Below are 11,614 nucleotides of genomic sequence, written 5' to 3' on the forward strand. Positions count from 1 at the left end.
GAACGCTTGCTCGTCCTCCGGCCAGCGGGGCAACCATCTCATCGTCGCTGTCCATGGCTAAAGCAAAATCAATGGTTAAAATTGCGCCGAGGCGTACGACGCAACAAACAGCGACCAATCGCGCCTACACAGCAAGTCGTCGAGCACCTTCTGTGCGCGGAGGTGGGGCGGATTTGACGGCGCGTTCTGGGAGGCGCTGGCGACGCGGCGGCGGCGGCACGACCGGCGGGAGCCCCAGCCGCGACAACGGTGCTGACTCGCAGCACAGATCAGACGCCCAAACGGCCGGGAAATCCAGCGGCGGCGTTGGGGTGGGAGGCGCGGGAAGGAAGGAGCGACGAGAAAAGAGGCGCGAACCAACGGTTTATGCAAATAGTCGCCGACATGTGGGAGCCCGCCTCGCTTTTCGTTGTGTCCGGCGTCCCCGGAGCGTCCCCTGTGGGACGGGGACGGGCTCGGGGCGCCGGACACCGTATAGGGGCGCGCCGGACAAAAAAGGGCTTTGGGGGACGCGGCTGAAACGCTTTTTTTGTCCGGCGCGCCCCAAATCCCTTTGGGGATGCTTTGGGAGACGCGACTGGAGATGCTCTTAGTAGGCTCTCAACTACTGCCCGAGCTAGAGGATCAATTTCATAGCGATGGAGCCACGCCACCATAGCTACTCATCGCTGCTTTCTGTTTAGACTGGTTGTTTTTAGTGGCGATTGACTATGTGGCCGGCCTTGAAGCAACGTGCAGCCAGTCCATTCAGAAATTTATAGAGTTGGACAAACTTAGACTTTAAACGGGCCAAATGGGCTTCAAGTATTGTTGCCATTCTCTACAAAATGTTAAACGGGCCAAATGGGCTTAAAGATATAAGAACATGTCTTGAATTCTACCTATACTCACTCTCTTGGCTAAAAAAAAAACCTATACTCACTCTCAATCCCTATTAGGGTTGTAAACGGATTGGGTCGGATCGGATATTGCTTTTACCATATTCTTTACCATATTTTTATAACGGATTCGGATCGGAGCGGATAATGGTCGGATGTGGATTATATCGGATTACGGATATGGAGCGGATTCAGATCGGCCTCAGATCGGAAGCGGATTATTAAGAAAATGTACATATAAAAAATTGATGTATGCTTTTTTATGTAAAATATGTTTGTAATTATATACTATAGCTAAATGTACACACTTGTTCGTACAATAAAGCAAATTGCGTACTAATAGAATACATATTTTGGCCGATGAATTAACTATATTGTCTAAATATTTAGGGTTGGACTAGTTTTCTCGGATTATCCTCTTTGTGCGACCTCGAATAATCCGCAAAAAATGGCGGATAATCTGTATCCGTCGGATAGTACCAATACCATATCCTCTACCATATCCGTCGGATATCTGCTTGATCATTATCCGCATCCGTATCCATATACGACGGATTTATAAAAATGCATACCATATCCTCAAAAACGGATACGAATGCGGATTCGGAGCGGAAATTATCCGTACCATTTACATCCCTAATCCCTATAAACCGTCGCAACAAAAAAAACACAGAAAACGCTGCTCCATAGTCCCCCTAAATGCTTCCCCCCTCCACCCCCCACACACACCTAGTTTTTGTTTTTTAGGTTTCCTTGAACTACCACCAGACCCCACCAAAATGGCACTTAAAATCCCTATCTAATCTTGTGCGGCAGAAACCCTACATCCCATCGAATATTAGCCATCGCCAACATGGCTTTATTGCCGACAACCTCCCAACGCACACCCCTCCTCTCCCATCGACCCGATGTCGTCGGAGAAATCCACACCATCGACCCACTGCATCATTTGATGAAAGCACTTCAGTCCAGTCGCCTCCGATCAGTGGCTTGTCAACCACCAGACCGTAGCTCCTCACCAAATGCTCCTGCATTGGGGCAACACAGCACATGACTAGTTAGCTCAAGGAGCACACCCTCTCGAGAGCAGGATGCCGGCCGAGATGGAGCGCCAACCTAGACTTTCCTTGGGATTGCCTTGCCCCAACATATAAATAAAGGGCGGGCGCCGAAAAGGAAGTAGTGACGCCTTTTCGACGAAAGCTTAGCTTGGTAGGCGCAACTTACTCACCCTACCCTTAGACAATTCGATGCTATGAATATAGTTGTGCATTTCTCGGGCCGGGCCGGGCCGACCAAAGCCCGATGCAAAAAATCCCGGCCCAGGCCCGGCTCGGCCCGACTGTCTGGCCGAAAAAAGTGGCCCAAGCCCGGCCCATGGAGGAGAAGGCCCGTCGGGCCTCGGGCCGGGCCGCTTCAGTAAAACGCATAAAATGACGGCCCAGGCCCAAGCATCGGGCCACAAAATCAGGCCTAGGCCCGGCCCAGAGACATGGTTGGGTCGGGCTTGGCCCGAGAATTTCTGGCCGGGCCGACCGGGCCGGGCTGCCCATGGCCAGGTATGGCTCTGAACACGAAAGTTTGCAGTTCAGCCCTCCAAGTTCTCCATCTGCATCGGTTTTGTCAAGATCATGGGTGTGGATGAGGAGCCGATGGTCGATGGAGACATTGAGGCCTTGTTCGGTTAATACATTTTTGAAGCGTATTGGAATGCATTGGGGAAATCAGGTGAACCACGTGAACCATTCATGTGCTCGCCATGTAGAGGAATCAGGTGCAAGTTAGCAGATCGATTGTTTTGAGAAAGTTGGACTAGTTTTCCGATTAAGAGAATAAAAAATACAAACTTATTTGATATGGTGAAAGCTACTCCTTCCATTCTACAATAATTTTAAGTCAAACTTCTTTAGGTCTAACCAGATTTAAAAAAATATGTCAATATTTACAAATCAAATATAATGAGGAATCTAATAAACTAAATTAGTGCTGCTGATATTAATATATTTTCTGTAAGCATGACCAAATTTAAAATAGTTCAACTTATGAGAATTCCAGAGCTTCAACTATTTTAATACGGAGAAGTACTACTTACAAACCCATGGTAATCGCATATTTCTTAATTAAACTGTATCTTATTTGTGCAACCTGGAACCAAACTGTTTACCGGGCCCAAGTTGCATATCTCTAACAAAATAGTCCGGACTCAGGGCAAAGAAAACATGCACCTAACCCTTCTGTCAAAAAAAAGAAAAAAAAAACATGCACCTAACCGAAGTTGTATATAGCTCAGACTGTCGTTTATGTATTTTCTCTTGTTCAACTGAAGAATTAGTGGAATCTAGAAAAAACAACGGTACTCATGACTGCTAGTCTGCTAGATATGTGCAAGCAACACCCCATTTCCAGCAAAATGGTCCTTGCGCATCGAAATGGCTGGGTACACAAATGGGCCTTACCCTTAGATGGGAAAGGAAATAAGGCATCTCGCACTTCTGCGTGCGGCCCGGACCGTTTGCAGGCCACCTAGATGCCTCGGTGAGTTCGATGTGACACCTATGTCGATTTTAACTTGGGATTATGATATATACTCATGTCGAACATAAAACTGTATAATGGAAAAACTTCGAGATTTCCATGATATATGACCACTATGGCTAATTTGACTTTTGGAACTACTATTATACGCATATATTCATCCAGCACAACGATGACCACTGAGCCAACAAAAATTCAGAAATACATGCAGGAAGTCTGGATCAAGGAAAAACAAGCGCATTGAACTACAAATAAGATAAGAAATCACCACCGCACAAGAACAACCACCCAGTTTTTCAGTCTGGCTGTTGCCTCCCTGAAAGTCTAAAAGGAAAGTTTCTGAGTTAGCACCAAGAAGAATATACTCTTCCTTCAAAAAAAAAAAAAAAAAGAAGAATATACTCCAGCCAGCTTCTGATTGCTCAACATTTGGGCTCTGTCTTTGCTGTCAAACAGTTGGGAGCGACGACAGACAAAGAAAGATCGAGGAATATTCACCCGCACATCCGTCAGAGATCCTACGGCTTCATCATAGCATCCAAGAACGATCAAGTTCAGGATTTTGTAGCTATCGATCAAGTTCACGTGAATTTCACGACAATTTTCCCACCTCCTAGCCCATCGTTTAAGTGATCCGACCTACGAATTTCCGGTGTACAGGATAGCGCAAGCAGAACTGTGCAAGAGTAGTGTCAACCAAAATCCGGATAACGCTGCAAGATCAGCAAGTAGGGCATGAATCGCCAAGTCAAGGCTGAGGCATGTTCAAAGAAGCATGCTAACAACAACTCACAATATACTAACCACCTGGATAAGTATCGACGGTAATCAATCACGTATCCTTGTTTGACTCGCAAGTTGCAACGTCGATAAGCATAACACACACAAAAAAAAAAATTCAGCAAAAACAAAAAAGCTAGCAGGCCTGCCATATGCATGAAGGAGGAAGAACGTGATCCTGAGTTCTGATTCTGGGAGCCTCACACAGCAACAAACTCGCAGGAAATCAGTGGGGTGTGGCCTAGACTTTCATGCCAAGAATGCAGTCTGCAGCAGGTGAGAAATGATCGGAGTCAAAAGAAGATTCTTGGTGTGCACTCCTTGCTTTCAGGCAACAGATCGTGATCAGATTCTTGGTGATTGAAGATCCCAGGTCAGGTGTGGAACACATGCTTTGCTTGGTAGGTAGGTTCATGTGAAGTTTCTCATAGGTTCTTGACAGGCAGGCAAGTATACTAGTTATGGCCAAGATTCAGGACCACCTCAAGTTACAAGGCAAAGGATGAGGATCCGAAGCCTTTCTTCAATGCTGGAATCAAAAGATATTTTGGTATTATCCCAAGTCTTCAAATTGGATCTTGATGCTGCTGCTGGGATGCTCATGGCCATCACCGAAGGATACACCTTTGCTAGAGAAAAAACACAGGCACCATCAGAAATTCAGAATCTACACTCAGACATCCAGCAACTACCTTTCAGTTGAATCAAGCAAAGCTTTTAAAAAGATGTAATGTACTTGTACTTGATTTTTCATTAGGAGGGTTGTCACTGAGCATGGGTAAATTCTCAGGGCGAAAATTGTAGCTCTGCCCTAACCTTTCCAATTAACATTTTCCGCAAAACTGTAACTAGTATAGCCTCTTTAGGATGTACATAACAACACCCAGAGTTTCATCTCAAAGCACTCAAGGCTTGATCTCCCTGTATACAACAAAACAGACTACACTACAATCCTGTATCATGGCTCTCTGAAGACACCACTGTAATCGGTGCATCATCGGCTGGAAACTCTGAACAGACACTAATGCAGCTTCTTGATCATTTCCAGCTATAGCTCTCGGATCTGCCATCTTCCTCCTCGCCGCTGACTGTCGCCGCCGATGAGACTGCTACACCTGAGTTTGAGAAATGTAGCGGCCCCGGAGGTGACCCCGCTGATTGGGAGCTGCTTTGTTCCTGAGTGATCCAGAGTCCTCCCATGAGCACGATCGGCCGGTTGGGAATCGGAGATCCAGGCGTCCTTCGGTTGTGCAGACGATACTTCTGAACAATTAAATACACAGAATAGATATCAGTGTCAATGCAAATTAAAATCCAGTAATAAATTGCATCTTAGAGATGGGAATGGGATGAAACTTTGTTGAGAGCGGTGAATTGCTCACCTGGAGATGGCTCTTCACTTCATCATTGGTCAGGCCATCCACCTTCATCAGCTCCCTGATTTGCTTTGGAGTAGCAACTGCAATCATGCCAAGAAAAACAATCATGTGAGCACTCAATAATTTGATCCTTATGCATCTGCTATACTAATATAATTGCTACTCGACCATCAAAAAAAATATAATTGCTACTCCTACGTGTAGTAGGTGTTCTTAATCTTGTATATCCAGACTAGAAATGGCAGGAAATTGTGTAATTTATTTGAGAAGCTCTCACCTTGAGGGCCACCGAGTTGGTGCAGGGCAGTGACGAACTGGCGGTGCAGCTCCGGTGACCAGCACCGCCGCGCCTTCCTCGCTTGCTGCTGCTGTTGTGCTGTCTGCTGTGACTGAGGCTGGAGGTTAAGCGCAGGGGCTGCCGGTGGCAGCGCCGCGGCGGCCCTCGCGGCTTCTTGCGCAAATCCTACGACCTGCCGTCGGTTTTCTTCAGCGCCGCCGGTAGCAGCAGCCGGAGAGGTCCTGGCCGGTGCTGGCGACAGAAACGGCAGATCCAACATCCGCGCCTCGTAAGCCTTGTCATCATTCCTCAAACTCGGCGCCACGAACGCCGGCGCGCCGGAGCCCACGGCCTTGAACGGCAAGACCTGGCCGCTGTTAGACTTCAGCTCCGACGAGCTTCCCCTCTCAGCTTGCTTCTGCAATAGTTAAAGGCGCAAATTTTTAGACTCCAAACGCAATAAAATCGCACAATTTAATGATCATAGATGCTTCATCGACATCAAACAAGCACGCGAGTCAGTAAATAACAGGATCCTACCTCGGAAGCGTCGTCGCATCGGCCTGAATCTCCGGTCCAAAGCTGCGCGGTGCTCATCCAGTTGCTCTTGTCGCCAGCGCCGGCGTCCTCCTTGCCCTTTTCCTGATCACCACCTCTTCTCTTCTCCTCCACCTCCTTCTTCATCACATCGATCACTGCAGGAACCATCAAACCACATCAAGAAACGCCCCCAAAAAAGGAGAAACGTGCGCACCGGAAGGATTAAAGGAAAACAGCGAGTAGGAAAGCAAGATGTGCTTTTTACTCACCGTCGGCGAGGAGGCGCGCACAAAGCGGGAGCTCGCGCCGGAACACCTCGATTTTGCTCTTCTCCTCCTCCAGCCTCCGGATGCATTCGTCCATGGCGGCCGCCGGCGCGTCCCTGACCCGCCCCAGGCTCTTGGCGGCGAACATCTTCAAATCCAAGCTCAAATCCGCGCCCATGCCGATCTCCCCAACATCCAGACCCATCGGGCATACACCGCACCGGAGCTCTCCAAACGGAATCTTTAGTGACTTGTGGCAAGACAGGGTATGAGGTGATGTGAACTGGAGGGAGAAGGTGGGTGGAGGAGAGGGGTTTATATAGAGGGAAGAAATAAAGAAGTGGAGGAGAATCTTGGGGAGAGGAGACGAGGACGATTTTTCACATACAACAAACATTAATTTGTCTTAAAGTCCCCATGTTTATGAATTTTACATTTTGAGCACCATGTTACTAATGCAAATATCTGATGCGTCCATGTGAGAATCTGATGGTTGACAGCCTCAAAGCTCACGATTTTGATTGAATGGTCTTTATGGAAGCAAAGGAATGCTAGAGCTTTCGACAACAAGGCATAGCAACTTAACACAACACAGTTGATCGAGAGGATTAAGGAAGAGTACAAGCTTTAGGAGTTTGCTAGAGCTGGAGGGAGGCGAGTAGTGCCACCAGAGTAGAACCAGAGAGCGTGAGTTAGAGTTGGCTGCCTAGCTGTTTGCAGCTTTGCGTGACGTCCCCGAAGCGCTAGGAAAGTGTCTATGTGGTTTACTTTTACGGTTACTTAATATGTTTGTTTGTACACTTGAAATATTTTACTTTTGTTAGATTTAGGGTAAATCTGACTTTAGTTTGGTCATTATCTGAATTTCTCTGAAATCAATCTTTTTTTTAGGAAACGTGACTAGCAAACTAGATGCTTTAAACCCATAAATTATCAATTCCAAATCTTTGCATCATCAAATGAATGCTATTAAGCATTGTTGTTTCAGTTTTAACGTTGATTGCCTGAAAGTTAGTTGGTACTCTCACATGTTTGGTGATCAGGTGCGTCTGTATTTTCTAGGTTAAAGAGCTGCACTTTGAGGTTTATGCGAAGTTCTATATATATATAAAGCGAGAGAGAGAGAACATTTAACTAAACATCCTCCATTTAGATTTTTAGTTTTTGTGCCCCATCTCTGTAGATAATGAGACAAATCTTCGAATATAAGGATGTCAACAGATAGTTTTCCTTTGCAACTGTCTTCTTATTGTTATTATTTTGTTGGTGTTAACATGGTTACCTCATAAAATCATTTATTATAAATATAACAGATGAAACTTTCAATATGTATATTTTGTTTTATTTTCATAGTTGATTTTCATTTATGTTTACTTTTTACCATTAAAATTCTAGTACTCACAAGGTGAGATATACAAGGCAAATATATTGCTTTCTATATGACATATATAGCATATGTATATCTTAATCGAAATGAATGGATGGGCACTCGATAGCTGCGCGTATGTTTGGGAAAAATGTGGGAGCCAACAATTTGTTGTTGATGTAGTCAACCTTTCAAACTACTTTTTTTTGTGCAAATTTAAAATTCTAGTTATTGTCGCCGTCGGAGTAGCTCCCTCCGTGGAAACGCATGTGCAATTATCCTAGGAGAATAATAAACAAAAATTCAATCTATTCATGGATATCTTGAGGTATAAATGATATAAGATTTTGAATCGAATTAATTGTTAGCATGTAGATATGCATTGTATCACCTAGATTGGGCCAGATTGTATTCTTAGAAAACTTGTGGAGATATCAATTAATATAAATTACTAATTGTTGGAGGAGGGGTCCATGTGATACGTTGGACCAATATCATCCCTAACAGGTGGGAAACAATATCAGGGTGTCAAGGTGTCGCCTGCACGGCACACCGAGAAAAACAGCCAAATATGCATACTGTCGTGTGGCCAACTTCATGCTACCTTGGATGCCTCCCCTTGCGCACATTGTGGGTATCGTCAAGTATACTCCTTGTGACTTGACATAAACTTTGTACCTCCCGCGACATCGTCAACTTTGGACCTTTTAGAAGTGTTGAGCACACAACACGCCGACTTGGCTCAACAGGAGCATCAACCTTGTCTTGTCATCAGGTGTGCGCCTTTCTGCCATCGTTAGCTGAAGTCTCATATCAAAAATATGTTGGATGCTTGGTAGGGTTCCGTGGCATATTCCAAGGATATTCATTTATAAAAATACCAACTCTCTTAGGGGTGTAAATGTGTCTAGGGGTAGGGTTGTAAATGGTCTAAGGGCGAGAGATTATAACTCCACTTTCCCTATGAATAGAGGAGATCCCCTCCCAAAAGGTACCAAAATCTAATATAGAGAGCTTATTCTTCCATTGTCACACTTTTGCTAATCTTGTTGCTTGCAGCTTGCATCAGGTCAACCTAATGGCGCATGCGCATGCATGCTATCATCTCTATTTCCATGCGCACCCCATGGCGTTCTTAATGTGATAACATTAAAATACATAATATTGAGTATTTTGGTGAATTCAACTGGGGGCATGTTACACAAATAGTGACTTTTGAAGCTTAGTTCTTTGTAAGAAACATATGTGGGACATTTAGCTAAACATAATCTATTTAGATTTTTAGTTTGTTGTGCCCTCTCTATATAAACAATGAGACAAATCTTCAAATAAAAGGTGTCAACAGATAGTTTTGCATTGCAACTGACTCCTTATTATTTTTTTTTTTCCTTTTTAACATGGTTACCTCATAAAAAACATTTTCTATAAATACAACATCTGAAATTAACTTTCTATATATATATATATTATTTTTATAGTTGTTATTTTTACCATTAAAATTCTAGAACCTAGAAGGTGAGATATAAAAGACATATATTGATTTCTATATTACATATCTAGCATTGGTATATCTTAATCAAAATGAATGGATAAGCACTCGATAGCTGCATGTATGTTTGGGGGAAATTGCGGGAGCGAACAATCTGTTATTGTTGTTCGCCTTTCGAACTACTATTTTTTTTGTTATGTGCAAATTTAAGGTTTTAGTTATTGTCGTAGTCTACGTAGTGGGAAATTTTCCAATTAAAAAAATTAGATTATTCGTGGAATTCTGGAGGTAGAAATTGATATATGATTTTGAAAATTGATATATGATTTTGAATCGAAGTAATTGTTAGCATGTAGATATGGATTGTATCACCTAGATTGGTCAGAGTGTATTCATAGAAAACTTGTGGAGGTATCAATTAATATAAATTACCAATTGGTGGAAGAGGGATCCCTGCGCTAACTTTAACCAACACCATCCCTAGCATGTGGGAGAACTCTCACGATGTCAAGGTGTCGCCGACACGGCACCCTGAGAAAAGAAGCCAAATATGCACATTGTCGTATAGCCAACTTCACACCTCGTGGAATGCCTCCCCTTGGGTGCCTTGTGGGGTGTCATCAACTACGCGCCTTGTGATCTACTACGGGACTTGTGACTAGACATCAACTTTGTACATCCCGCGACGTTGCCAACTTTGGACCTTCTAGAAGTGTTCAGCCCGCAACATGTTGACTTGGCATCCACATGAGCCTCAACCTCCTCTTGTCGCGCCTTGCTGCCATCACTAGCTGAAGTCTTATACCAAAATATGTTGAATTCTTTGCGGGTCCATGGCATATTCCGAGGATATTCACTTGTAAAAATACCAACTCGCCTAGGGGCATTAATGCATCTAGGGGTAGGGTTGTAAATGGCTTAAGGGCGATATTATAACTCCATATGAAGAGAAAAATGGCTCTCCTCCCACCCACCGATCCACCCCAAACACCTTGACAGCCTCCATCATACCAACCACGCCCACAACACCCCTCTTACCCATGGCCAACTTCCACATGAACCCCTTTCGCTTCATCCCTGAAGGTTTGATCGTGGATGATGGACCCGCTGATCGTACTGTCAGATCCTTTGTAGCGCTTCCTGCCGAACCACCATATTACCATGGAGAATACACAATCGCTATGGATGATCGTCCAGTGGCCGAACTTGAGAGGCCTGCCTTGCTCTCCAGGCTCGTGGATCTACTGAGGTTTGATCACAATGTGGAGGTCCACAGTGCACGCAGTTCACCATTTGGAATCGGCTTGTTCAGGTTTGGCACGGTGATGACCAAAGACATCGTTGTAGAGGGACATGGATTTCAGTTAGATGAGGCAACAAGGGTGAGCTTCGTCCGTCATGATGAAGCTCTCAACTATAGAAGAACTCCTGCTGGAGAAGAACGATGGATCCTGCTCATCGGTTTCCCCTGGATTACCAAACTGACGCCATCATTGCGCAAGCCCGCATTAGCTTTGGTCAGTCTCTGCTCTGGCATGACCCATCTGGCAACGATTCAAGGGTTTTGGTGCGAGTGCTGCTGATGAGTGCGGCTATGGTCCCTCGCAGCCTGGTCCTGAGACAGATGGGTGGGGCAAACGAATCCTGGACAGTACCGGTGTACCTTCTGAGAGGGCTGGCACAGGCGGAGGCTGGCAACGCTCCCCCAACCATGATCCAGCTGGAGGACCCAATCCCGCTCAACGGAAACCCACACCCAATGATGGACCTTACGGAGGATGTTAATCAGCAAGGAAACCCCAATCTCCCTCCTAAGTGGCAGCGGAACAACACAGAGACAAGGAATGACGCTCCTCAGCCACCTCCAGGAAGCCTGATCCAGCTCAACTCCATCCCAGCGGAACAAGGAGTCAATGCAGAAGATGGAAGTGTACCTGAGAACAACGTGTATGATGATCTGGAGGATGACGGGTTTGATTTTGATGATCTAGAAGATGCTGGCCTTGACTTTGGCCACATTGTGTCCGAGATAGAGAGCCCTGACGACCAGTTTGTCCTCATGAATATTCAACATGCCATCAGCCTTTCTGACGCCCTTGCTGCA

At 45.2% G+C, this 11,614-nt stretch overlaps 1 protein-coding gene across 1 annotated transcript; it reads right to left on the reverse strand.

Annotated features, from left to right (window-relative positions):
- Positions 1-5,023: 5,023 nt before the first annotated feature.
- Positions 5,024-6,955, reverse strand: LOC127320803 (transcription factor NIGTH1). Its single transcript, XM_051349874.2, has 5 exons — positions 6,659-6,955; positions 6,390-6,544; positions 5,850-6,267; positions 5,576-5,652; positions 5,024-5,456 (listed from the first exon to the last, which is right to left on the reverse strand). The coding sequence occupies exons 1-5, from the start codon at positions 6,858-6,860 to the stop codon at positions 5,232-5,234; spliced, it is 1,077 nt and encodes a 358-aa protein (XP_051205834.1). The 5' UTR covers positions 6,861-6,955; the 3' UTR covers positions 5,024-5,231.
- Between the last annotated feature and the right edge of the window lie 4,659 nt (positions 6,956-11,614).

Source organism: Lolium perenne, chromosome 2 (assembly GCF_019359855.2).
Source record: "Lolium perenne isolate Kyuss_39 chromosome 2, Kyuss_2.0, whole genome shotgun sequence".
NCBI lineage: Eukaryota > Viridiplantae > Streptophyta > Magnoliopsida > Poales > Poaceae > Lolium > Lolium perenne.